Here is a 26,791-nt window from a genome sequence, read left to right as displayed (position 1 = left end):
GAACCAGAAATCCAGCGATAAGCGAACAAGTATCATCATTAGCTGACCCTTCCTGCCCAGCCGCTGCAGGATTCCGTGTACGACTCCTGTTGGACCAGCAGAGGAGCTGTACGGGTAAAGGGTATTATAATTTGTATATCAGTACACTTGGTGGGGGGTGATTTGGTTTTACTTTCGTGTTTTTTTTTTTATAAAAAGAAAAACAAAAGCACAGGTAGGCGCATGCAATCCCCTTACTGTCCCGTATACCGGGGCTCTTCGTTATTCGTATGCAGACCACACTACGTATTGTGGTGTGTGTTGTTGTCTCATGTCGGATGATAAGAGAGAGAGAGAGAGGGGGGGGGGGGGCACATGACGATGTACTGTGGGGGATGCTTCTGCCTAATGATATTATTTATTTATTATTATTTATTACTGATATTATTATATTATTACTGCCCGCCAATGCAACACCACCCCTTCGAGTATCATTAGCCTGTAATACAGCAAGGGCACTCACCGTCACGCTCACTGCCACGCTCACTGTCAAGCTCACTGTCAAGGCTCACTGTAGTCTGTACCTGTACCCAAAGCCCTAGGGCACACTGCTACGCTTCTGATCTGCACACTGCGCTGCACTCTGCACTGCACCGCACTGCAGTCACACCGGCCGGGTCCAACCGATCGATGTCGAGTGTCGTGGGACTCTCTGAGAGTATTACTACTCGTATATATCATCACTGTAATCACAGGTTCACTCTACGGGAAGATAGTGCAATAGTGCAGTATGGACATTATAGGGTACCGACCACTCTGTGATACCCGGTAGGGTAAGATACGCTTCATTACCGTACAGAAGACGTGTGCAGTGCAGTGCACGCTACAGCTCATACCCAGCTCTGCCCTCTGCCCCCGCGACACCGCGATGGCTGACGAGACATTCAGCCTCCCGCGCAGAGTACATCGTGTAGAATATGCAGAATCCGTTGAGAAGTGAACCGAACAAGTTGCGGGGGAGGGGAGAGGGGGGGGATGTGATTCTCAGACTCGGGGGGGGGGGGGAAGCAGAGAGAGTACGGGGGGGTATCATCACATATTAGTAATAATCCCCCCCCCCTTCCCTCCCAAGTCCATGGCAATACGTGCACTCTTGTTTGTGTCTGCATGTACGAGTATCAATCATCATCATTACGAGTACACATGGCATCACCACCTTGCCATGATGATACACTGCATATCAATACCCTGCAGCATTGCATAGCAGCGATAGCAGTCAATGTCGACGGGAGAGCTGAGAGGGAACCCTCCGCCGTCCATCCTGCTCTCACTCTCGCTCCCCGAGGCAGAGACGAGGCAGAGAGACTTGCTCCGGAGTCCCGCAGTGGAAGAGAATGCACCCCACGACGCCACCAACCTCTATAGACTTATCTCTTTGACGTTATGGCTACAATAATACTCCACATTATAATCCGTGCTCCCGTACATGTAATCTGTACGGTAGAACCAGGACAGGATGCATCACCGCGTGACACGAACGCGGGGGGGTTCAGAGCATTCCAAACGGCTCAATATCCAGCCATCGCCACCGACAGCAGAATGCCGACTACCTACCGAGTGATGATCTGTACATACTCTCGTACATATAATATATCCACATCATGTCCGGAACATTGCGCCACCTTATCTCAAACCACTCCCGCCATCACATCAAACTACAACCCAGCAGCACGGCGGACATCAGAAGACAGCATACAGAGAGATATAGCCTCCATTACAACTATCATCCATGTTCTGTGAACCATCACCTTTTCCCCAAATCTCCGCATGCTTTTGCCCATAGCGCGGGATTATAGATGCAACGATAAGGATAAAAAGTATATGAGCGATAACAACAAATCAACTTCCTCTGATGAAACCAAAGAGAATAAATAAGATGTAATAGTAAAAATAAGAATAAATATTGTCGAGGAAAGGAAAAAAAAAAAACACACAAAAACTTCGCTCATCAAGGACAAATCAAAAAAGAAAGAGAAGAAGAAAAAAGAAGAGAAGAAACATCAGATGGGTTACCCCATCTTGACCCTCACTGCAGTCCACCTCTTCCTGGAAGGCGACCTCGAATCATCAACATCTATATCCGACTCTCCATCTCCATCTTCCCCTTGATCCTCCTGCTCTCCTACCTCCTCAGCCTCCTCCTCCTCCTCCACCTCCACCGCCTCCTCCTCCTCCACCAGGTCCTCTTCATCGTCATCGACAGCGTCAGCGTCACCGCCGGGAGCGCTGGCGCTGGCACTGGCACTGGCGTTGGCATTGGCAGGAGCACCGTTCGTATCACGATTACTCATCCGCTGCGTGAAAGCAGATATCCTGTCCCTCAATCCCGCCGCCGCTCCGCTCCTCTTGACCGTACCGTTCGTACCGGTCTGGCTAGTGCTGAAACTCGAGTGGCTCGTCTGCGGTCTGCTCTCGATGGGGGCGGGGGGCAGGAGGGGACCGGGCGTGTTCTGCTGAGACCGGGACTGGGGAGATTGCGGCTGTGACCGGCGTCTGCCGCCGCCGCCGCCGCCGGTGTATCGGAACGACGGTGTGGGCGGGCCACGAGGCACGCTGTCTGTTGCCGTCGTGCTACCATTTGACGCCCGCCTCATACCTAGACCTCGTCCACGTTTCCGGTCAGGGGGAGTCGTCGTCAGCCAAGCGCGGGATTTCGGTCTCGGCTGCTCTTGCTGCTGCCGTTGCTGCTGCTGCTGCTGCTGCTGCTGCTGTTGCTGCTGTTGATGCTGTTGCTGCTGTTGATGCTGCTGACGTTGTTGCTCCTGTTGCTCCTGGTTGCTGTTGCCGTTGCCGTTGCCGTTGCTGTTGCTAGGGCCATTCCCCATCGTTGATCTGTATGACCTCCCGCTAGCCACGCTGCTGCTGCGGCTGGCCGATCGCGGTATGGGGATGTTGCTGTAGTTGTTGTTGTTGTTGCTGTTGCTGTGGGCGCTCTGGAGGGACCGTGGCGGGGATCGTGAAAAGTCGACGGCGTCGTTATTGTTCCCGTATAGGCTGCTAGACGACTCGTCACCGCTGTAGTTGCTGCTGTCGTAGATGCTCCCCGCATAGTACGACGAAGCCTTGTTCTTGCCCTTGCCGTTATTGTTACCCTGCGAGAACTGCGACTGCGCGTACTGCGTCGACGGTCGCTGCGATGCGGAGGACGACGTTCCCGGCCGCGTGATCAGCGACGAGTTATTGGCCAGCTCCCGGAGTCGGTTCCGCTGCTCCGCCGTCGGCCGGTGCCGCGAGAACTTGTTGCCGATGATGGCGCCCGTGTGCGACAAGAGGGCTCGGATCACCGCCTTCTTGAACGCCATGGCCAGGTCCACGTTGGACCACACCTTGTTCTGCCACTCAATCACCGGCATGCGGAACACAAAGTCATGCACGTCCGCAAAGTTGCGCTGCTCACGTCCCTTGTAGCTTAGACACAGGACGACCGACTGCATCCGGACGTACGAAAAGGTGATGTAGTTGCTGGCCCGTGCAATCATCTTGGTCAGGTCGTCCGACGCCGCCGCCGCCGCCTGCTGCCTCTTGGCTGTCGCGGCGCTGCTGCCGGTCTCGCCGCCGCCGCCGCCGCCGCCGTGGTTCCGATTCCGCAGGCCGAACCGCTTCTTGCCATCCGCCCCGGGCGACTCCCGGCTGTCCCTGGACGACAGGCCCGTCGACGACCGTCCGAACGCTCCGCCCCTGGACTGTTGCTGGCTCAGGGCCCGCAGCGAGTCGAGCGACGACTTCTTAGCCATGGCCCTGGATCCCGCTGCTGCTCCTGTTCCCTGCCGGAACAGTCGGAAGCCGTAGTGGCTGTCGTTGACGTTGCCGCCTGCCGACTTTCTGCTGCTGCTCGTGGGCGACTGGCGCGTGTTGTGCGACGTTAGCGTCGGCTGCAGCCGCAGCTCCAGGGATCCCGGCCGCGTTGTAAAGTTGCTGGAGAAGCCTCCCCTCGAGGGTGTCATGGGACGTAGATGGCTTGAGAGGCTAGTCATCGACTCCGCGTCATTATCGTTGTGGCCGTTGCCGTTGCCGAAGTCGTCGTCGTCGTCGGTGATCTTGAGCACGAGGTTCGAATCGTTGTCCTCGTCTCCCCGTCCATCGCTGGCAGGGGTGGACGGCTCGTCCTTCTTGTCGTCGCCCTTCAGCCCCGGGAAGATGTAGTGCATCAGCCGCTTGCCGACCACGTACTCGAGCTGGACCCTCATGGGGAACAGGTCCACCTCGAAGCGGTCCATAACCGTGATGCCGGCAATCGCCTCGAGCTTGTACCAGTAGACGCGGATCATATCCTTCTTGCCGCCGTCGGCGTTGAAGCCGCCGCCATCGGTGCCACTCAGGGGGGTGGCGGGAGGTGCCTTCTCCGAGTCCTCGTACGGCGCGATTATCGCCGGGTACGAGGCGTCCGGGAGGAGGTTGAGTCCAAGAATCTTGCCGACGCGGATCAGATTCATGTGCGAGCCGTCCGAATTGTCGGTGCGGTCGTAGATGAGGTCGTTGAGCTGCAGCTCCACCAGGGGCTCGTTGGAGTCCTGCATCAAGTGCCAGACGATGTCGCGCACCAGGATGTTCCACTTGAGCAGGGCGTTGCTGTCGGTCGACAGGTCGAAGCGCCGCTGCGACGACGTTATGGCCTTCATGACGAAGAAGAGCTCGTCCTCGGCCGCCGCCAGGTCGCGCTCCAGGCTCAGCCGGTCCTCCCACCCGCGCTTGTCCAGGTACTTGGAGTAGACCTGGAAGTGCGTCTTGATGTCGCCCATCTGCCTGATGCGCTCCTGCAGCCGGTGGATCGTCGCCGGCGCCCCGCTCAGGTCGGAAAAATCTGACGCCAGCATAATCTTCTCCAGCCGCTCCGTCCGCGTCTTCTCCAGCGGCTCGCTGTACATGAGCAGATCCAGCACGATGACGTACATGGCGTAGTACTGGGACGAGTTGCACAGCGCCCGCACCTGGGGGAACTCGACCCACAGGTTGTCCATGCGGTTCTCGTTCGTGGTCGCGGTAGGACCGGAGGAGGCGGTGGCGGCAGCGGCGCTGTCGAGGTTGCCGAAGTTGCCGCTGTTGCTGGTCGGCGACAGCGGCGAGGTCGCGTCTGGGCCCTGGTTCTCGGTGCCGACTTCGGCATTGTACTTGAGACGGAGCGTGTTGAACTTATCGTAGCGCAGGACGGCAGACGTCTTCTCGACGACGCGCTTGAAGCCAAACGGCGCCGCCTGGAAGTCGAACATGACCTCCATCGGCACCCAGGGGGGCCACGAAGAACCCCCCACCGCACCGTACCGGCTACCCGCGTACATGGACACGAGGTTGGTCATGAACCATTTGTTGTGGGTCACAAAGAATTGCGTGCTGTCCATGTTGACCAGGAAGCGACGCTGCACCAGGCCGCTCACCGTATCGGACAGGCGCTTCTTGTCCATCACCTCCACCACCTTGAGCTCCATGCCCTTCGCCGTCACCAGCACTACATTCTTCTTGTTCTTCTCGCTCTGCAGCTGGATCTGCGGCGCGATGAGACGCACGTGGTAGCTGCTCTGCGGGCTAAACTCGTCCGAGATGCCGTGCGCCAGGTCCTCGATACCCCTGCTACCGCCGGCCCCGTCGCTGTCGCCGTGAGTCGTGCTGAAGCTGGTGCTGTGGAATCTGCGGCCGTCGCCCAGGATGTCCTTGATGCGGTCTTCTATATCTAGGCCGCTGCTGTCCTTGTCCGACGATGCGGAGCTGGTCTGCGAGGTGTCCAGTCCCGAAACGGGCGCCGTGGCCGCTCTAGCAGGGGGCTTGTGCATCTTAGCCCTGTTCTGCTCCTCGACCAGGTCGAGGATAAACTTGATGGCCGGTCGCGATAGGTAGTAGATGAGACCTCGCCGCTGGCTGTTCTGGTGGATATACCGCAGGACAATATTCCGGAGCACATTGTTCCACTTGAGCTGCATGTTATGCAAGATGAACCGGTTCTTGAACTCGCTCTCAAACTCTGTCGTGGTCGGAATATCCAGCGGCTCCTCCTGTTGCTGCTGCTGCTGCTGCTGCTGCTGCTTCTGCTGCTGTCCATCCATTGTCGATGACGAGTCGCCGCCACCTCTGCCGAAACTACGAGAAACGGATGCCGCTGACGACGGGTCGAGGTATTCCTTGAGATTTATGCTGGCTGCCGACGGCTTGTACTGGATCTGCTGCAGCATGTCCTCGAGGAAGGCCTTCTTCTCTTCAAGTACGGTGGTGTGACGTCTGAGAGCCTCAAACTCGGCCACCGACTCCGCGTCGGCGCCGTCGCCCTTGATGACCCTGAGCTCGGCCTCGCCGACGTTGCGCGTATGCGTCTGCATCTGATCGCGGAGCTGTTCCAGGCGCTCCTCCACAAGCTTCACCTGCACCTTCTTGGGGTCCTCGTCCTGGCTCATGATGCAGAAGTGGGTGGGCTCATTGCCAAAGGGGCTGGTACGAGACGGGTCTCCAGCAATGGTGCCGTCGATGTCCGTCTGGCGAAAGTACGTCAGACGCGGCGCGAAGCCCAGGGGCAGGATCTGCGTGTGCGGGTGAGGCTCCGTCGGTAGGATCCAATCCAGCTCAACGAAGTCATCCATGTCGATCCAGCTGTAGTCGTTATCGGGAATGGTAAACCGCGACAGGTCGGGCCTGTCGTCCTGGTTGGCGATGAGGGCCGAGATGGACCCGCGCTTCATGGCCTCCGTGGTCGTGCCCTTGAGACTGGCCGAGACGGCACGCAGGTCCGCGTTCGCCATGCTGAGCTGTCCTGCGTGGATCTTAATTCGCGAGGCTCGGCTCTGCGTGTTCTTGCCCCTTCCGAGCGTGTCGAATTCCTCCCGTCGCTGGTGCAGATCGAGCATGAAGCTGTCCAGGCGGACCTTGAGACCCGTGGCCGAGACGGCGCTCTCGGAGTACTCCTCGGCATCCTTGTGTTTGTAGATGTGGCTGAGGAACAGGGGCGCAAGCAAGAGGCTGTACTTGACCGTCGCTAGGTGGCGTCCAAACTTCTTACTGCTCTTCTCACGGCCTGGGAACAGGGCGCCCTGGCGGATCGGCAGGGAAATGGGCTGCCCAAACAGAGCCCACCAGGCGAAGAAGTGGGTAAAGAACCTAGGCGTCAGGTGAACAGCGTTGTAGCTGGTCGAGGGCTCTGCGCTGTCCGTCGTCCAGTCCCTGTCCGCGGGTGCGCGTACGGCAATGGACAGATGGAGGTGACGGCTCCTGAAGCCGCGCATGGCGTCATAGGGCAGTCCGTTCTCCGATTTGGCGTACTGAGGACTCTTGATGACCACGTCGTAGTGCGGCTTGAACTCGAAATTGCGGCGGCCATCCTCAATCGCTTGCTCGAAGCTCAGGCCACACATCCACTGGACGTTGCCCGAGAGTTTCATCACCACCTTCTTGAACACGGCAGCCGCTACGGCGCCATCAACGGGTAGATGCGTCCCCACGCATTCCTCCTGGCGTGCGACGTTTCGCACCTGGTGCGTGTAGTCGGGAATGGCGAGCACGTACTCGCCGCTGTCGACCGTCATGAAGCGCTTGGCGTCGCCCTCGGCGTTGATGTTCCACCTGACGTTGTTGCGCCAGCACATGATGAACCCAGCGCCGTCCTTGGTCAGGTTGTACGGATCGTGCGTGCCCCTGAGGCCCAGGTGCATGTCACCGTCGCCTCTCCACGTCACGTGGATGCGAGAGTGGAAGACGAGGCGGAGCTTATCCCAGAAGCCGACACTCTCGGACGGGTCCAGACGCGGCTTGGTGAAGGACTCGATGGCCATCATCATATCCTGGATCGCTGGCTGGTAGCAGGGGCCCCAGGTGATCCGGGTAGGCAGTGCTGTATTGATGTCGATGTACACGTCCGAGAAGGACTTGACGGGACCGACGGTGCGGCGGACCTCGATAGCGAATCTCCCCGCGTTAGAATATGGCGGGGCATCTCTCCTCGCCGGCACCACCTCGACCTGAACACGCCGTGTCGACTCCACGCCGCGGTATTCTTCCGCAATGACAAAGTCCGTCTTGAGCGAGACGCTCTGCATCTTGGACGACTGGCCCGGCTGCAGCGCCGGGATGTGCAGGAGCGGCAGGGGGTAGTCTCGCAGCGATACGCGGGCCTCGCCCATTTCGATGGCCACGCTCATGGGCACGAGTAGACCGTACTTCATGCTTCGCGGCATCCCCTTGCCCACCTTGTGGAGGAAGTCGGGCAGCTCCGACATGGGGAAGGAGGGCTTGTCGATGGAGAAGCGGAGGTCGCTTATCATGGTGCACATGAGCGCCGGGCGCATGGGTACCTCGAGGATGTTCTCGACATCCCCTTCCTCGTCGGGGAAGGTGTCGTCGCCCCAGAATGAGGACCGGAGCTCCTTGGCGCTGTTGCGCGACATCTCGTACGCTTTGTCGATGCGCTTCTTCCACGACTGCTGATTGACCCGGTCGAGCTGGCTGCGTGCCGCCCGCTCCGTGACCTTGGCGTCGCCATTGATGCCGATCGTCTCCGAGTCAGGGTTGTACCTCGGGATCCTGACAAAGTCAGGCCCAAGGCTGCTGTCAGTGGGGGAGACGACATCCAGGCTGCGGCTGCGGAACCAGGAGGCGGTGCTGTTGCTGGTACGACCTCGCTGGAAGGCAGAACGCGAACGGGCCTTGACGGCGGGGTTGCCCCGCCGGCCCTCCTCATCTCGGACCCTCTTGATCTTGGCACGGAAGGCCTCCTCCCTCGCAAGACGCTGCTGCTGCTCGATACGGCCCGTGCGGTAGATCAGACCCAGCTTCCACTCAAAGGCACCATCCTCGAGCTCGAACAGCATCTTGCGGGTGCGTATCGACACCTTGGGGACCTTCTTGGGGCCCTCCGGATGCTTATCGAGGACGTACTCGTTGGTGCCCGTCTTGAAGCGGTGATGGAGCTGCTCGATGGCCTTGGCGGCGTTGACAAAGTTGTCGGTGATGCGGTGGACAATCACTTCGTGGGGGACGCCGATGCGTGCCGCCTCGCTGGAGATGTCCACCATGGTCTCCTCGACAATCTCCCTAGAGGCCGTCTTACGCTTCGACTTTCGGATATCAACCCTGGCCTGCTTCACGCTGACCATCCTCGCCCAGGCGCCCGACATGCGAGGCGGCTCGACGTAGAGGCGAAACAGCTTGGAGGTGAGGAATGGCTTAGCCCATCTACTCTGGCCGGCCTCGAGGCCGAAGACGTGCAGCATCATGACCGGGTCATCCGGGAACTCGGCCTTGACCTGCACGACCTGTACCTTGACATCGACGGTGACCATCTCGCGGGTGACGGACGAGAAGTAATCCTCGCCCTCGAGGGGGCCGGGCGATTCAGGCGGAGGGTCCCCGACGACGACATCGTTCTGCTGCTTCTTGGGCGTCGGGGCATCTTGACCCGTCTTCATAAATGCCCTGAGCAGAATCATGGCCGCCACGCCGACCGAATAGTGGCGGTATAGGGAGTAGTGAGCGAATATGCTTCGAATATTCGATTGGACATGCATCGTCGGGCCGTTATTATCGCTCAATGCCGAGAATGCAAGCTCGAGACGGGGCAGGTTAAGAAAGGGCTCCGCCTCGAGCTTCTCTACACTCTCGATGATCTGAGCCTCGATGCCGCTGGAATGGATGACGAGACGGCGTCCATCGCCATAGTGCTGAGGCTTCTTCCTGGGTCGCGGGGAGCTGGCAGGGGGCGACATCTCGGAGTCGGACTGCGTGATGGACCGGCTGTGCGTCCTCGTTCTCGGGACGCGACGCCGCATCAACTCCACCTTGTGGCCCGTGTACTCGGCCGCCAAGGTATCCAGATGCAGCGACACGCCTCTGGTATCGTCAGAGACATCCTCATCGACACCGGCCACCTCAATGTTGACATCTGTCGCCTCAATATGGTAGTGCGACAGCCACTGCGGCGAGGAGCGCAGGAAGCTTTGTTCCTGGCTAGTCCTCGAGACAGCACGCTTCTCGGGCTCCACGTCGATGCGTAGCTCCTTGACGATCTGCCGCAGACCGTCTGTGATCTCTGGACGGATCATACTGATGGAGAACGACTGAAGGTTGCCGGTTATGTCAACCGAGAGGTCTGGGGTGGCTGACAGTTGGATCCTGGAATCAAACGAGTCGGTGGTGATGAGGTTGAACCTCTCCCTCTCGTTGGTCTGATAGTAGAGGTGGCTGGATTGCATGCGCATGGAGCCTGAGAGGGCATAGTAGGATTCTTCCACGGGCGAGTGGGAGGATTCGAGGTCTACGGAGATGGAGGAGATGGAGGATATGATCAGATCGAAGTCGTCGGAGCCGCTTGTCCTCTTTAGGGGAGTGAGTTTTATACGCATGACGGGTTCATGCATGGAGACTTTGATGCTCGCCTTGGGGAGGAGGCGAGGTATGAGGGACCGGCGCTTCTCCTCGTGCGGCCGGGGCGGCTTCGGCTTGGGTTTGAGGAGGGCGATGAGGATGGGAAGGTGGCGGGGGTCGAGGTCGAGGGACGGTGACGTGATGACCGAGTTATTGAAGAGGATGTTTGCGTTCTTCTCCTCCAGGCTGCTGCCGTCCTGAGCGAGCTCCACCGTCTTGGAAGGCAGGGTGGTGCGCACGGTCGTGGTGGCCATGGGAATGTAGAGCAGCCTCTCGGGCTTTCCGTGGCCGTCATCCATCCCAAAAGATATAGAGAGGGCAGCGGCTAGGCCCTCGTGGGCAATATCCTTGGAGGGGAAGTACATGCGATGGGCCGGGGACTTGGGGTCCAGGCGGTGCAGATCGATACCCACCTCCTTCATGGCAGCGTTTAGCTGTAGAGGGAGAGCGCCCGGCTTGATCGAGCTGACTGCCATGGAGAAGCTGATGAAGCTGGCGGCGAACTGGACCTCCTTGATGCCTCGTAGGGTGGAGCTGAAGAATTCCTTGGAATCCGACACGGTCTGCATGAGGTGATCGCTCGTGCTGCCCGGCTCATCAACTTCTTGCATGACATCACCGAGCAGCAGCTTTGCGGATTCGTCGGCGGCGGCGGCTGCAGGGGCCGCGGCCCTGGCATCCTGGCGGCAGGCCTTGAGCTTCTCCATGCACAGCCGCAGATCATCGTAGGGGATGTGCACCCTCCCGAGCTTGAGAGAGACGGTGGCGTCGCGTAGACCCTCCTTTGACTCGTACAGGTAGCCATGAATGCTAAGGATGGCGTGATCGAGCACTTCGAGGGACTCCTTGCCCTCGGCGGTGAAGAGGATGCTGCGGCCGGTGATGATCCACTCAGCATGGCGATCCTGCTTCTTAGCGTCGGGCCTCTGGAAGAGGTAACGGGCACGGTCGACCATCTTGCGCCTCGTATCGACAGCCATGGTGAAACCGCCGACCTGGATGTGGCCGACATCGACGACATTGATGGTTGAGTTGGTGGCGACAACGTCGACCATGCGCAGCCACTCGACCTTACGGTGGAGTCTCTTGATGCGTTCCTTTATCTTTGTGAGGGTCTTCCAGGTGTGGCTCCGTCCGGGCGTCTCTCTCGGTGCGGCATGCCGTGATTTCGGTAGCGGCGTTGACCTGTCCTTCCCCTCTTCCGCCTCTTCCTCTCTCCCCCCTTCCTGTTCCTTGCCTTGCTTCTCCTCGTCGGGTCCGCCACAGTCGGCCGTCTCGGATTCGGGAGGCTTGGGAGCTTCGAGCTCGCGGATATCGAGAGTGACGACGAGTTCATTCAGCACCAGACTCAGCCATGTCGGTTGTGCAAAGGTCGGACGGTGGATCGAGAAGCCAAGGCCCCGGATCTCGACACGGCATCCATCTCGTGGGGTGTAGGCCAGGCGTCGGAGGGAGAAGTAGCCGATGCGCTGGATCGAGATGCCGGTCACGATGCGAAGGAGGGCGAAGAGGACGAACGAGGACAGGTAGGTAAGGACGACGACGCCAAAAACAAAGGTAGGGTTGAGCAAGGCCATGATTTCGTAGCGCGGGCCGAAGGCCAGGACCAGAACCAGGTTTGCGTACTGCAGCAGCAGGGGATCGCATCAGCACCGGGCACCGATAACTTCGCGAGAAGATGAGGGGAAGAAGGTGATGATGCTCACATATAGTCACTGGAACAGCTGTACATGGTCTCCTCAATTGTCCTGGTGTCCGGTATCAGGGGCACTCCATGGCACCAAGGAGAGGGGGGAGAAGCCTAAGATGAGCTGGGGAAAGGAGGTAATATCTCTCGGTCCCTGACCCACGTGGAGGGGGAGGTCAAGGGGGAAAAGGGTCGTGAAATGCACGGAGGGTCCGATGTGCTCGTAGATTATTGCGTGGACAGGACAGCTTCGGAGGACCTCAGATTCGTTTCGTCTTTCGGTCGGGATCGGAGGCGAAGCAGGTTAGCCGCAGATGCCGTCGCGAAGCCGGAGTGTCTTGTGGCTGGTAGTGGTAGTAGTGGGAGATTGCGTGACGTCAAGGAAAAGAGAAGACCACGTCGCACTCCGTACTTGCGGTAGAGATGAAGGGGAAGGGAAGGGTAAATAAAACAATGTCCAAAATGAGAATAAAATAAAAAAAGAGGGCGAGGGGGATGACGCAGGTGGAGGATGCAATCGAAGAGGGAAACAGCCACCAGGCAAGCTGATGCAATGCCTCGAACAGTTACAAATTCCCCTCAAAAAAAAAAGATAACATTAGGCCAAGACGGGACGTGGATTATTGGTTCAATGGTGGCTCAATAGTTATCAGTGACAGTCTACTGGTAATAGCAGTTTTCCATCTTTTTGGTGTGGGTGGCGGTCCATCAAGTGAATAGCCCCACCATTCGGTGCGATCTATGAAGGATACGAATAACCAAGTAATAACCATGTACTGGTAAACAATACCGTCGATCAATGGGGAGCTTGAGCAGCCCTAGTATCGATGCCTGGTGCTGCACGGGTAGTAATAATACCACTGCTGCTATTCACCAAGAAACCATGGTCGACAGTACGGCACCATATCGTCATCGTCATGCATGTCATGCCTCCATCATGACCCGATACATACAAAAGGCCACGTCAAAGACTTGACTACCCTGCATCGCCCCCCGCCCTTTCTCAACCGGCTTTGCCGGCTTTGTCGCCTCGTTCGCTGATCAAGATACAGTTTGTACCAGGTTTTGCTTTCTGATGAAATCTCACAAAGGTGTCGGTGCAGTTGGTGTCATGTATCAGTATCATCCAGAGTGAGCTACCCTTTTTTTTTTCCCTCTCTCGGGGAGTCACACCTTGTTGGAAGAATGGTTACTCATTCAGTAAATATATTATGTCACCTCCAGTAGTTCGTGGGCCAGACCATGCAGCTGCTGTCAACGACACAATGCAGGACAGATCCAGCAGCGTAACATGTGGTAGTCTGTTGAAACTTCTCATCTGCTCTCCGATGACCGAGATTGGGTTTTCAACGCTGCTATACGTTCATCGATCAGTGCGATATCCGCATCTATCCGGAGCATCTTCTCCCCCATCACGTCGAGATATTCATCATCCGACAGCTTCTGCAGCGGACTCCATCTCGAACCAAGCCAGCCATCTCCTTCCTCCTGTGGGTTAACTCTGCCTCCTGTCAGGAGATTGACGGCGAGCTGTCCACCGACGGCCACGACTCCGCAGATGACCAGGTTGGACCGTAGTCCCTTGAGACCGTCTGATATAGCAATGTGGTCAGCGAACCCGTTGGTAGACGGAGAGTCATAGGGAAAGTGGTGAATCAGCAAGAAGAAGCAAGAATCACTCACTCCCCGAACCAAGAGCCATGAGACACCCGGTAGGTATGCTCGCCAACGCGCTCGCCTTGACTCTGTCAGTGGGCGCTGTGCCGCGTCCCTCAACGTCTGCTCCACGAAGCACGAGCTGCCGTGAAACTGTAGTTTGTCCGTCCTTGCGTCAGCACGACATAAGATGCGAACATATCGTGTTTCCGAGGCATACATACACCAATACGTGCTTCCCAAGAGAGTCCATTGGGATCCCGTCATGATTCCACTCATGACGGGGCTGGCGTTCTTGAGAATACCGGCCGAGATGCCGATGAAGGCACCGGCAGCACCTGGCAAAGCCCAGAGTCAGTATGTGTCAGGTGAGATCTCAACAGTGTCCAGATCAGAAGACGACTCACCGCATGAGATCCCAAACTGAAGAGGCGGAACCATGATGTCAGTCATGGTATCACTACTTGGCATACGCGTTGGCCGGATGATATCTGCTGTAGGATTGGACATGGCGAGGTATGCGAATGGATGGATGCAAATCAGGCACAATGCAGTATTATTACAGGACAAAAACGAACGTGCATGCAGTTAGGCAAAGACAGAGGAATGAGAAGCTGATATTGTTACATTGGCACGTGCGCAGAAAGCAAGCCTCGCGAGGTTTGACGACTTTCGGGGTTCGGTTTACTGAATGGGCAAACAGAGAGAGGGAGCGGCGCGGGAGAGAGAAGCCACGAGGGTGGATTCCATTGATGACAAATCTGACCAATAAGGAAAGAACCAACGAGGTCGCTCTTTTCTGCGGGTGTGAAAAGGGAAAGAGAATAGCGCTAGCCCTATCTAGGAACATTCTTTCCACAAGCCTGGTGGTGTTGGTGAAAATTAAGGCAAACAACCCTCCTGGGCGCCTCCATCACGGTTTTTTTTTTCCCCTACGCCGAGCAAATTATTATCACTCGACAGGACCCCCTCCCCCGCTACCCCCCCCCCCCCCCCCCCCCCCCCCCCCCCCCCCCCCCCCAGACAACGTAACCGATCTAGAGGTTCATCATCCTGCATCATACAACCGCCGTCTTTCTCGACTCGACTGCCAATCTCCAGACCACGTTTGGCTGGCATACTCCCCGTCGTTGTCGCTTTCCCATATTTTCTTTACGATCGACCCCGTCGTCGACCCACTCCCACACACACCACTCAGCCCTCCCTCCGTGTTAGAGAGGATCTTGTCGAACCGTCTCACTTCTCGCTTCCCGTCTGCGCGCCGGGCTTCGTCGATCCACTGCGCGTGGAAGCTACCAAGCCGCAATCATGGGTTGGTTCTATCCGAGGCCATACGATTGGGCGCTGTTGCCATTTGTGCGTTTGTGCGTTTGTGCGTTTGTGGCTGACATATATTTTGTGTGTGCGCAGCTCCCAAGAAGAAGGAACAACAGCAGAAGATGTCCCTCGGGGACTTTCTGACTGACACTGGTTCGTACCGGATTGCCATCTTCAACTCCGGCCTTCTACGTGGCCATTCTCGGTGGCGAGGTGCTGACGGCAACCCTATGCAGGCTTTGGCGGTGGTTCCTGGGCTGATGAGGTCGAGGAGACCTATGGTGAGTTCTCCAAGCCCTTTGTGCTTACACCTGAGGGGGAGGGAGAGAGAGAGAGAGAGAGGAACCTATACTAACAGATATATCTAGTGACCGGTAAGCAATAGCGCAGAGCGCATATATTATATGGTTTTGCCGATCGATGAGGAACTTGACCAGACGACTGACCCCTTCCCCCCCCCCCGCAGGCACCCAGCCACTGCCCCCCAGCGACCGCGGCCGCTCCACGGGTACCATGGGCACTATGGGCGGCTCCATGTTTGGCGGCGACCGAGGTATGGACGACTTCTTGCCTGGTCGCGAGGACGCCTTGAAGAACTGACTTGTTTCCCTGCAGGCGGCTACGCGTCCCGTGACTTTGGCCCCCAGCCGATCCCCGATAAGCCTCCCTACACTGCCCACCTGGGTAACCTCTCCTACGAGACTACCGTCGAGAACGTCGAAGAGTTCTTTGAGGGCTGCGACGTCGGCACCGTCCGTCTCATTGAGGACCGCGAGATGCAGCGTCCCAAGGGTTTCGGATATGTCGAGTTTACTAACGTTGAGGGCCTGAAGAAGGCTCTGACTCTGGATGGTGACATGTTCCAGGGCCGCATGATCAAGATCAAGGTCGCCGATCCTCGTAAGTGCTCAACCCCCCAGCCAAGAGACTCTTGCCTCTAGCGTCCCGACACCGACACGTACTGACATGGATCTTGCCCTTCTTGTAGCTCGCTCAGGCGACAGTGGTCGCGGTGACTTTATCCGTGACATGGGTGACTGGACCCGCAAGGGCCCCCTGGAGCCTGCTGCTGCTCCTACTCGCCGCGGACCCTCCGACTTTGGTGAGCGCCGCGGACCCTCTGAGTTTGGCGAGCGTCGTGCCCCTCGCGACCCCGCCGCCCCCGAGGGCAAGACGGCCCGCGAGCTTCCCTGGGAGCGCCGCGGACCCCTGGCTCCTCTTCCTCAGGAGGAGGCTGCTCCTGGCCCTCGCGAGGGCTCGCGTCCCGGCCCTGAGGGCATGGGAGAACGCAGCGACTCGTACCGCAGCAACCGTCGCGCCTCGCCAGCCACATGGGGTGAGGGATCCGGCACTGCCCGCCGCGAATACACTGAGCGCCCCGAGCGCCCCGAGCGCCCCGAGAAGCCCGAGCGTGCTGCCACCGCCGCCGACAAGGACTCCCAGTGGCGCGAGCGCATGCGCCCCGACGTCCCAGAAAGTACACCCGCATCTCCCGTCTCGCCGTCTGCTGCGCCGGCCCCCGCCGGCCGCCCCCGCCTGAACCTCCAGAAGAGGACTATCACCGAGCCCACCAACGCTGCCGTCTCGGCCACCGACTCCAAGGCCAGCCCCTTTGGTGCCGCACGCCCCATCGACACAGCGACCCGCGAGAAGCAAGTTGAGGAGAGGCGCCAGCAGGCCATCATCGAGAAGCGGGAGGCCGACGAGAAGGCCAAGGAGGAGCGTCGCATAGCCAAAGAGGCCGCCATCAAGGCCGAGGCCGAGGCCGCACAGGCTGCAAAGGAGGCCGCCGCCGCCAAGGAGGCTAAAGCTGCTAAGGACGCTGCCGATGCTGCCGCAACTGAGGAGACCAAGACCGAAGAGACTGCCGCGGCGCCGGCTGAGACCAACGGAGCTTCGGCTGAGGAGCAGCCGCAGCAGCCGCAGCAGCAGAAGGTTCCCATCCGGACCCGCGAGCCCCGTGAGCCCCGTGAGCCCCGTGAGCCCCGCGAGCCCCGCGGTGACGCCCCCAAGCCCCGGGGCTTCGACGCCGGTAACTGGCGTTCCGCTCCTGGCGGCGAGCGTGGTGGCCGCGGACCTCGCGGAGGACGTGGTGGACCCCGCGGCGGCAGTGGTGGTAACCGTAACGACAACAACCGCGGCTCGCGTTCGTCCAACGGACCCCAGCAGCCCACGTCGCCCACCGAGTCCGAAGCTCCGACGCAAGACGACGATGGCTGGACGACCGTTCCCAAGAAGGGACGCCAGGGAAGGGCGTAAACACCGTTCTTCCAAATCAACAAAAGCAACATTGAAAACACCAACCAAAAGGATATAAAAAAAAGAGCATTCATTTTCCTCTCACCTTCGATCCCAGGGAATAAAAAAAAAGAACAAAGGGAAAGAAAAAAAGAGTTGTACATCTTAAGCATATTCCGATTCTTCCCTTTTTCTCTCACCTGATTCCCGAAAAAGTCAACTTACTCCCCTCTCTTGTTTTTCTCTTTTTTTTTCTCCACGCTTTAGTTTTTGTTTTCATGAAGGGAAAGATGTCAAGGAAGGTAGGGGGCAAGAAAAAAAGATTCAATGAGTTTCTAGAACACCTTTGCTGGATTTTTGTTATGAATGACGCGTACGATTTCCATTTCTTTTGATTTTCTTTTTTATTTCTCTTTGTGTTGTGATACCTTGTTTTTTTTTTCGATGTGGTAAAAAAAAAAAAAGAAAAGGAAACCATCTCTTGACGACAAGAAAGAAAAAAGGAGGAAGACATCGTCGCACGTTTACGCAAGTGGAAGTCTTTTGGGGCAAAAAAAAAAAAAAGGACGAGGAGGGAGAGACGTGAACCATGATTCTGGTCTTGATTTTGGGAACAAAAGGAGAGAAAAGGGGGCAAGGGAAGAAAAAATGGCAACAACACATTGAGATATATATATATAAAGAAAACATGGATTTAAGAGAACTTTTTTTTTAAAAAAAAAATCTTCATGTTTGGTGTTTTGGTGTTTTGGTGAGCGTAGTCGTACGATGCCTCCGGCGGCCCTACCGCGGGGTTGGTTCTCGCTACGCTCGCCGCCGCCAAGTATACGTCCATTACTTGTATGTTTGATCAGTATTACTATATTTCGCCTGGCTCGTCGATAGACATGTATGCTTGATGCATTCGTATGCTTGATGCATTCGATAGAAGAGGATGTGTGTGTGTCAAGAGAAGTGTTGTTCTTAGAAGAAATCTCATTCCATATATTATTACTCCATACTCCACATATACCCGGAAGGTAGGAAAGGGGGGGGGACAAAATGATCACAACCTCTTCTGCCCAACCTCATGGTCATAGTCATCCTCTTCGGGCCCAGCCACAGTCCTCCCAATCCATATACCCAGGGCCGTGACGGCCGCACCGACGAGGAACCAGGCCTCGAACCAGCCGTCCGCAAAGGCCGGCGTCATGATCGGGGGAGCGTCGGAGATGACGTTCCCGCCGGTGGCGGGCCCCCTGGCCAACAGGGCCCCCGTGACGTCGCTGCTCACCTCGAGCGGCAGGTGGCTCCTGAGCAGGAGGGCCGACGATATGACGTACGTGGCCGCGACGTGGCCGACGGCGAGGGCGAGGGAGGCCTGGGCGCGGCGCTGGATGACGGGCGGGGCCCACCGCGAGAACAGGCCCAGCGTCTGGACCACGCTGCTCGCGCTGAGGAGGAGCATCACCCCGCTCAGGAGGAAGCTGAAGGTGCGGGACCAGGCTATCTGGTCCAGGTTAGGGTCCCAGTGACGTGCTGCCAGGCCCAGAAAGCGGTTGATCGGATCGGTCGACGAGAAACTGCTGCTGCTGCTGCTGCTGCTGCTGCTGCCGCCGCCGCCGCCGTCGTTGAACAGCGACGTCGGCAAGGAATATGAATAAGAAGAAGGGGAAGAAGGGGAAGGAGGAGGAGAAGAAGAGGTGATTCGACGGAATGTAGTCACCCACGTGGCCAGGATGCGGTACAGGCAGTAGCAGCAGAAGACGTACTTGGGCGCGAGGAGCGCGCGACCCAGACGAGTCGACGAACGCTGCTCGGCGTCCATCTGGCCGCGCGCGGCGGTCAGGCTGGACGCCAGGTTCGCCTCCATGGCCTCGAGGCCGGCAATCTCGACGCGCAGCGAGCGCACCTCGCCCTCGTCCGCGCCGGACTTGCCACCGCCGCGCATCATGGACCGTATGAAGCCGGTCTTCTTGGCCGGCGGTGCCGCCGTGCCGGCCGACTCGGCCGCGCGCCTGCTCAGCGCCTGCATACGGTGCCTCTTGGCCGTGAGCATCTCCCTGACCGCGTCGAGCCCCTCCTCCCGGCGCGCAATGTCGGCGTCGGTGAGGGGACCGCGCCTGCCCCGCCGCCGCGCGTCGCCAAACGTGTACCACGGCGTCGACACGGCGGCGGACCCGGCCAGCAGAGCCATGAGGCATATCCCCACTACGCCCACGCGCTCCAGGCACGCCGTGGTGAGCATGTCGACCAGGGCCACGATGCCCATCCGGCCGTCCCCCCGCAGCTGCTTCCTTGCCGCAGACGAGGACGAGGACGAGGTGGCGGCGATCTCCGCCGCCGTGACGGGACCGCCTCCGCCCCCGTCGGGCACGACGCCGCCGATGATGCCGAAGACGACGAGCCACAGGACGAACAGGACCGTCTGCAGCGTCCGCGCCGTCCCGGGGGCCCTGCCGCCGCTCCCGCGTCGGAAGCGCCACCCGGCGGCGCTCAGGAGGCTCCCGCACTCCATCCACGGCAGCACGGCCACCAGCAGCACCAGCAGCGACCGCACCGTCCACCCGAGCGCCAGGGTTCGCGCCGTCGGGTCCGCCACCCCCAGGATCTCGGCGAGGATCAGCGCGGCCAGCGCCGAGGCCAGCGCCAGCGTGACCCCGAACAGCCGCTCCGTCAGGATCCGCGCCCCGCTCCGAGCCCCGTGCTGCGCGTGCGCCTGCCGCAGCGCCTCGGGCGCGTGGTGCGGAAGGACGTGCTCCTCCCCGTCCAGGGACTCGTCGTGCGACCGGCTGAGGCGCGGCAGGATGTGCCGCGTCGCACCCATATACGTGATGGCCAGGATGGCCGCGAACGGGACCAGCGACGCCGTGGTGCTCAGGTTCACGGCGGTGCGCGACGGCGGCGAGCAGCTGTCTGCCGCGGGGGCGCATGGTGAGAACCACATTGCGTCTTGCGCCCGTGTGTGCTGTATGCGTGTGTGCTGTATGCGTGTGTGCTGTATGCGTGTGTGCTGTATGTGTGTGTCGCCTCTCTCCGACTTGTATGCGTGTATATATGATTGACCTTTTTTTCTTCTTTTTTTCCCCTCCTCTTCTTTTCCCGTCGTCGTTTCTCTCTCGTCGCAGATCAACTGCTGTCCCTTGTCCGCGTAATTGTCCTCGTGCCGTCCTCACCCGTACACTTTCGTCCTTTCGTCTCGGGGGTAGTGAGGGAGGTAGAAAGAGAAGGGGGGGGGGAGAGAAAGAGAGAGAGAGATAGTGAGAGATTCTCGTCAGGTCAGGTCAGAGGTCAGAACCAGCGAGTTCAAGTCCATGCACCTCTTTTGCTGTCAACGGTAGGTACATCTGCACGTGAACGGGGGACATGACATGAACATGTGAAGGAGGGGCAAGGGAACGCCCGAGTCAGACCTGTCGCGCCGGCGTTGTTTGGGAAAACGGAGGGAAGAAGAGAGGAAGGGGAAGGTGAGGGAGCGAAGAGGAAGAAGAGAGTGTTTGTTAGCCCTCGCTAAAAAGTGCTTGGATCCTGCTACCTAGTAGGGCAGTGTAGTGTTGTATCATTATTTCGTAGTACACAGTACGTATTACGCGTTGAGAATTGAAATATAGAGAAAAATAGTACATCATACTGTATTATATTATGTATATACATATAAATATATAAATATATATACAAATATATATAAATAATATATAAATATATATATGCATTACCCGTGACTAGTATGGCCCGGAAACGTCATCTCTGCGTCGTCATCTTGGACTGAACAGATTGCCCGTGGCATTCTTCTTCGATGTACGACTTCGTATATCACAAAGCGGCGCCTGCGGGAATCTTGTTTACAGCACCAATTTTTTTTATGGTCCTAGACATTGGGGGAAGGCTGTGCTGTAATGATGATACTTTTTTGTGTTTTCCTGTCTACGGGAGTATCTTACCCTTGGCGAGTGTATTATTCATCATGTACGGCAGACCTGGAGTTATTCCATCACTTGCTACGGTGTATCATTGCACTTGCACTGTACAGATCATCACATCTACACGTATTGTCAATCCAGAGAGTGCAGCCGAGTTTATCGACTCTGCATCTACTCCGTACACATCGCATGATATCAATCACTGTACGGATATAGCTAGCACGAAAAAAAAAAAAAAAAAAACAGGAATCTGAGAGACGGAACCTGAAATGACAGAAGACGACGGAACAGGTGGAAGACCGGGGGGGGGGGGGGGGGGGGGGTTCCTTCTGAAACATCCGCATCCCCACGCCTCCATCTCCCCAGCGTCTCCCCAAAGATCCAAGGGTTTTTTTCCCTCTCCCCCTCCTCCTCCTCTTCTTCTTTTAGGTCTATTTCCATCACTGTTGATTAGTGTTGGTTTCATCATCATTATTTTATTCTCTTTTCAAATACCCCCCCGCCCCTCTCTCTTTCTCTTGTATCTCTTCTTTCCCATCATCCATCTATCTTGAGCTCAGATCTTGTAGCCTTCTGTGTCTCTCTGTGTCTCGTACCGTCTCATAACCGTGCGCATCTTCTTCACTTGCTCTACCAGGTTATGACCAGCCACTACAATCAAGCGCGGTGGATGAGACATCGGTACTCTCACTTCCGTACGCTTTTGTTGTTGTTTTTTTTGTGAAAAAGAAGGGGAAAGAAAACCCCCCCAATGATGCACGAGTACAGATTCTTCAACGCAATAGGAATCACCTTACTATTCATCGCTGGCCGCTGGTCCATCTAGCAGATACCCCGTACTAGACAAGACGCTGGCCGTCTGATGTAGAGACTATCAAGGACCACGGTTTCCCTGTACACCTTCTCTCCCCATATATGACACCGAGGTAGCGCTTATGATATGTATATACTCCACTCTCCCTCGCATCGCATGCCGGATTCACCGGCAGGTCCGGGGTGGCCGTACCGGGTATCCCTGGACTCGTGCGTGTCTGGGGAGATTCTGGCCCGATGTGGCCTCGACATTGATCCCTCTCTCATCGTATGCCGATCCGAGCCGCTACCTCCTCCATCTGGAGAGAACGAGGAAGACGTGGCCGCCGCATCCTCTGGTGAGCGGGCATGTACATGCACGTGCCTGCCCGAGTGCACCCGCACGTGCGTTTCCGCCTCGCAGCGGTCGAGTCTGGTTGTGCTCTCGGAAGAGGGAACCGTCGGTAGAGAGGGCAATGGTCCGGCTGAGTGCCCGTGCATGGGTGCATGTGCGTGCGTGCGTGCGTGCGTGCGTGCGCGTGCGTGCGTGTATAGTCGTAGAGGAGCATCAGCTCACGACGTGGCCTTGCCATTCTCCTCCTCGTCCGACTCCTCATCCGAGTCCACCTTCATGCGCAGCGCGGCGGCCTCCCCCACCTCCATCTTGTGGAGCTGCTCCAGCTTCTGCTGATCGAGCGCCTGCTGACCCGACACCACCTCAAACTCGCCGTCTCCGCCGTCCTCCTCGTCGTCATCGTCCTCCTCTCCCTCGCTGCTCTCGCTGTTGGTGGTTCTGGTCGGCCGGATCGGCGTCTGCTCGCCGTCGGCGTCTCCCGAGCTGGCCTTGGCCTTGTCGTTCTCGCGCGCGGCCGCATTGGCGTCGGCGTCCACCGCGGCGAACAGGGGCGACGACGACGCGCCGGTGCTGGATGCACGCTGCAGGCGCCCGGCCGAGGCTGCGAGGGGCTTGATGGTGGGGTCGAACGAGGCCGGGAGTCCCAGCACCTTGGCCACCTGGTGGGCTTCCTCGTCGGGCGAGATCTGCACCTCGAGGTCGTATGTGCTGGCCGAGTCGCTGTCGGCCTCGTGCTTGCCGTGGTTGGCTGCCAGCATGCGCTGGTACGTCTTTCGCGTCGAGTCGGCGGCGCGCCTCTCCTTCTTCTTGATCCGCTTCTCGGTCGGGCGGACGACGACGACGGGTACGGGCGAGTACTGCAGGCAGTACTTGGAGAAGGAGTTGCGAGTGTTGACTAGACCCTGCAGACCCCCGAGAGAGCGGCCGCGGGTTCCGACGATGAGCATGGCAGGCTGGTACATGTGCATCTGTCCTCCTGGTCAGCCTCTGCGCCACACGCAGCTGGGAGGTGCATGGCACGTGTCTCCAGTCCAGGTGCCTACCAGCTTCTGAAATGTGCCGTGCAGTTTCCCGCCGGCGTACTCGAGCACGAAGCTCAGCGCGTGGTTGGCCGTGTTCCTCTCGAGCACACTCTTCATGATGCCCTGGGCATCCTCCTGGTAGACCTTGGGGCTCACGCGGACGTCCTTCTCAATGACGCGCACGCAGACGACCTCGTCGCCGTCGTCTACGAGCTCGTCGAGGAGCCACTGGAGCGCATAGTCCGAGTACGTATTCCCATCGATGCCGACCATGAAGGTGCGCGACCGACGACCGGCGCGGTAGCCCTTGTGCTTGACGTTGATGGTGAATGACGGGGTGTTGCTGTTGGTCGCCTCGCCCAGCGGCAGGTTATCAAAGGCAACTCTATGCTGGAACCTATCGTTGGAGGGAACCGTCAGCGTCGGCGCCATTATGCCTCGATAGCTGGCCCTGTCCGGGTCGAGCTGCCGTGATGAGAGTATTATGAGCGTTTTGAGGGGTATAATGACAGATAATCGGGGTACGGCCGGTGATTTTAGGTTATTATGGGAACGGAGGGATTGGACCGGCAATTTTGCAGGGAGGGGGGGCTAAGATGATCATGCCTCTGTAACAAAGCTACTAACGCGGGGGGGGAGGGGGGGGGGGGGGAGGATTTGACAGCAGAGAATGACGCGGAATGAGTTCCCACGAGGAGACGGATGCGGGGAAATGCGAGGGAAGAAAAGAAGACTGCGAGAACAAGAAATCGCACGACGTTGTTTTCTCTGCTCCTCCCCCTCTGCTTGACCTGAGCTCCGCCCCCTCCCCCCCCCCTCTCCTCTTGGCCATACAGACCACGCCACTCGGCGCAGCTCAAGAGGCAGCCCAGAGGCAGCCCAGAAGACCATGGAAAGAGGAGACAGGACCCAAGCCAAGTCCGGCGGCAGCGGGGTAATGAATTGCATGGCAATGGCAAGCCCACTGCTAATAAGCGTGTGCGTGCTAAGCGTGTGTGCTAAGCGTGTGCGCATCCAAAGGAGCCCATTTTTAAGGCTCCACGATGGGATGGCGGCATTTCATGTGCAGTGGGCAGTGGGGCACGACCGACGTCCGGGAGAGCTCCCGGCCTGGTGGATCGTCATGCCTCGTACCATGGCTCGGGCCCATCCATGCCTTGGCCTCGGGTCCGTGTCTTAGGGGGGGGGGGGGGGGGCTATTCCTTGATAGGCCGTCGCCATGGAAGGCAAGGCTGAAAAGAAATTCGGACGATTGAAGGATGAGAACAAGACAAAAAAAAAAAAAAGAGAGAGAACAGAGTTGAAACGAGATGAATAGTCAGATGGTCGTCATATGCTGAGTGCCGTCAATCGTGCATGTGGCGACCAGATTTATCTGCTGCATCTCGTCGCATCGACCAGCTGCTGTGTGAATCGTGACGGCCAAACTGCATCGTAGGATTCGTCCGCGCAACAACAATCAATGCAGGAATAGAGTGTGTGGGTGTGTGTGGGTGTGTGTGCCATGCAAGGTTGTTGGCAGGGGTATGGGTGTGTGCGAGAAGGGGAGAGAGAGTAATACGCAGTCAAACCAATGACACCAGAACAGAATGTAAGTGGATAGTGGAAGAACATGGTGAGACATGCAGAGATAAGGATAATAAAACGTGTAAATGAAGAGATGGATCAGAAAAAAAGAAAGGAAAGAAAAGAAAAAGGGGGATCGAGACGGGGAAAAGAGAATGTCAATGGCAGGGAATCGAAGACGGAGTGACAGAGAGAGATAGATACAGACCTGTTTGGCTTGGGAGACGCATTTCGCAGTCTTCCCTTGTCGATGGACTTCTCTTTGCCCTGGGGCAGCAGTGGATTACGCGGCAGTTGGATGGACACAGATGAATGCCTTCTAAGTCCTTCGATCGGGGTGAGTTGTTCGCCGCTGCTGCCGACGGCGCCACCGTTGTTGTTGGTGATGGTACCGCCATACCTGTTGCTCGAATCGCTCGCACCTGCGCTGCTGCTGACGATCGTGGGGCCATCACCGGTGGCGATCACGGGGAGCGTATCCAAGTTTGTCGACGACTTGCGATCGGAGGACGAGTCGATGCTATCGTTTGTCCTGCCGCTGGTTGTCGAGCCGCCCGTCATGTCTCTGGCAGCTGCTGCAGACGCTGTAGGCGAGTACGGCATGGCCGGTAGGGACTTGGGGGAGATGTTTCCCGTCGAGATGGAAAGCTTCAATGGTCTGTCCATTGTCTGTCTCTTTTCTTTTCTTTCTCCTGGTGCTTCTTCTCGAGGAACCAGAGATTCCGGGGATGACTGAGTAGAGCTGTCCAGCAGATGAAACCGTGCCGTTCGTTACCAAGGGAGGGAGAAGAGAGATGAGCGGAGAGAGAGACAAGAGAAGGGGTGAGCGACGCCAAGGATGTTGGGTATAATATTATATATGATGGCAGTATATGATAGTACACCCGAGGAGCGAGGGAAGGCAAGGAAGGGGAAGAAGAGAGAGGGAAGAGAAAAAAAAAAGGGAAGAAAAAAAGAGGCAAGAAAAAATAAAGCAACACAGCTGTAGGATGGTTCAGGACGCGATTACACGTCGCATCTCTGAGCTTGGTGGCTCTTTCCTGTTGAGATTTGTCGTAATGGAGAGGCAGGGAGGGGTTGGAGGTCTGTGTGCGCGCGCGCGTACGTGTGTATACGGAAGAGTAGAGAGTAGTATTATCACCCCAGTCGTCATCCGCAGTCCGTTTTCATGTACTCGTACTCGGACGCTAATAGGGTAGGTTCGGAGAGGGAAAAGAAGAATAGGATAAATAAGAATGAGGGAATGGACAGGGGACCAGATATCGACGGTACGGGGACTGGACAATTCGGGAGGATTCGCTATCGGCGGTTGCTGGCGGTGTAGTAGACCTTCCGTATTATTATGAAGTCGACGGTACAGGGAGAAGAAAAGAGATGAAGGTGGTGGCGGTGGTGATGGCGGTTACGTGCAGGATGCACAATATACGGCGTCGTCGTCGGTGGCTGAGGCTGATGCTGATACGGATGACAATAATATTACGTCGTAGATAGAGGGGAGGATGAGGAGGAAACTACAGTCCAGGCTGGACAGGATGTACCTGTAGAAGAAGATGTGAAGGAAGAGAGAGAGAGAGAGAGAGGGTGGGGAGATGGAATGGTTTCAATATTGAATCGTGAGAGAAGCAAGGAAGCTCTGCGCCCCCCAATCTTGGCATTCCTAGCTACGAGTAGTAATACGGTATTACTCTACATATATTCCAGTATTATTATTGCATGGGCTCGACCGGTCCTCGAAACTGTCTACGATGCCAATCTGGAGGGCAAGAGCATTTGAAGGTTGAGGGGGGGGGGGAGGGGGGGGGGGGGGGGACTGTTAGCTGTTATATAGCCCTCTCTGGAATCATGGTCATGAGGAGTGATAGGCCTTACCTGGGTTCCAAGCGAA

General features: G+C 57.6%; 6 protein-coding genes across 6 annotated transcripts; 1 reads left to right on the top strand and 5 right to left on the bottom strand.

The window, feature by feature from the left end:
- Positions 1–2,048: 2,048 nt before the first annotated feature.
- Positions 2,049–11,951, bottom strand: GMORB2_3170 (RNA pol II promoter Fmp27 protein domain; the record flags this gene model as incomplete). The annotated part of the gene is made up of 2 exons (XM_035465146.1): positions 2,049–2,592; positions 3,277–11,951. The coding sequence occupies 2 exons, from the start codon at positions 11,949–11,951 to the stop codon at positions 2,049–2,051; spliced, it is 9,219 nt and encodes a 3,072-aa protein (XP_035319021.1).
- Positions 11,952–13,275: 1,324 nt separating this feature from the next.
- On the bottom strand, positions 13,276–14,158 carry GMORB2_3169 (uncharacterized protein; the record flags this gene model as incomplete). Its single annotated transcript, XM_035465145.1, has 5 exons — positions 13,276–13,379; positions 13,528–13,653; positions 13,745–13,870; positions 13,942–14,055; positions 14,125–14,158. The coding sequence occupies 5 exons, from the start codon at positions 14,156–14,158 to the stop codon at positions 13,276–13,278; spliced, it is 504 nt and encodes a 167-aa protein (XP_035319020.1).
- Positions 14,159–15,025: 867 nt separating this feature from the next.
- On the top strand, positions 15,026–17,293 carry GMORB2_3168 (translation initiation factor 4B; the record flags this gene model as incomplete). The annotated part of the gene is made up of 5 exons (XM_035465144.1): positions 15,026–15,029; positions 15,271–15,315; positions 15,501–15,587; positions 15,650–15,934; positions 16,023–17,293. The coding sequence occupies 5 exons, from the start codon at positions 15,026–15,028 to the stop codon at positions 17,291–17,293; spliced, it is 1,692 nt and encodes a 563-aa protein (XP_035319019.1).
- Positions 17,294–18,317: 1,024 nt separating this feature from the next.
- Positions 18,318–20,619, bottom strand: GMORB2_3167 (golgi pH regulator; the record flags this gene model as incomplete). The annotated part of the gene is made up of 2 exons (XM_035465143.1): positions 18,318–20,127; positions 20,597–20,619. 2 exons carry the CDS (start codon positions 20,617–20,619, stop codon positions 18,318–18,320), a joined length of 1,833 nt encoding a protein of 610 aa, XP_035319018.1.
- Positions 20,620–22,536: 1,917 nt separating this feature from the next.
- On the bottom strand, positions 22,537–23,772 carry GMORB2_3166 (Universal stress protein family; the record flags this gene model as incomplete). The annotated part of the gene is made up of 2 exons (XM_035465142.1): positions 22,537–23,286; positions 23,317–23,772. 2 exons carry the CDS (start codon positions 23,770–23,772, stop codon positions 22,537–22,539), a joined length of 1,206 nt encoding a protein of 401 aa, XP_035319017.1.
- An 886-nt stretch (positions 23,773–24,658) lies between these two features.
- GMORB2_3165 (uncharacterized protein) lies at positions 24,659–25,509 on the bottom strand (the record flags this gene model as incomplete). The annotated part of the gene is made up of 2 exons (XM_035465141.1): positions 24,659–24,767; positions 25,115–25,509. The coding sequence occupies 2 exons, from the start codon at positions 25,507–25,509 to the stop codon at positions 24,659–24,661; spliced, it is 504 nt and encodes a 167-aa protein (XP_035319016.1).
- Between the last annotated feature and the right edge of the window lie 1,282 nt (positions 25,510–26,791).

Source organism: Geosmithia morbida (assembly GCF_012550715.1).
Source record: "Geosmithia morbida isolate 1262 chromosome Unknown scaffold_16, whole genome shotgun sequence".
NCBI classification, from domain to species: Eukaryota; Fungi; Ascomycota; class Sordariomycetes; order Hypocreales; family Bionectriaceae; genus Geosmithia; species Geosmithia morbida.
This window is presented reverse-complemented; position numbering and strand designations above follow the sequence as displayed.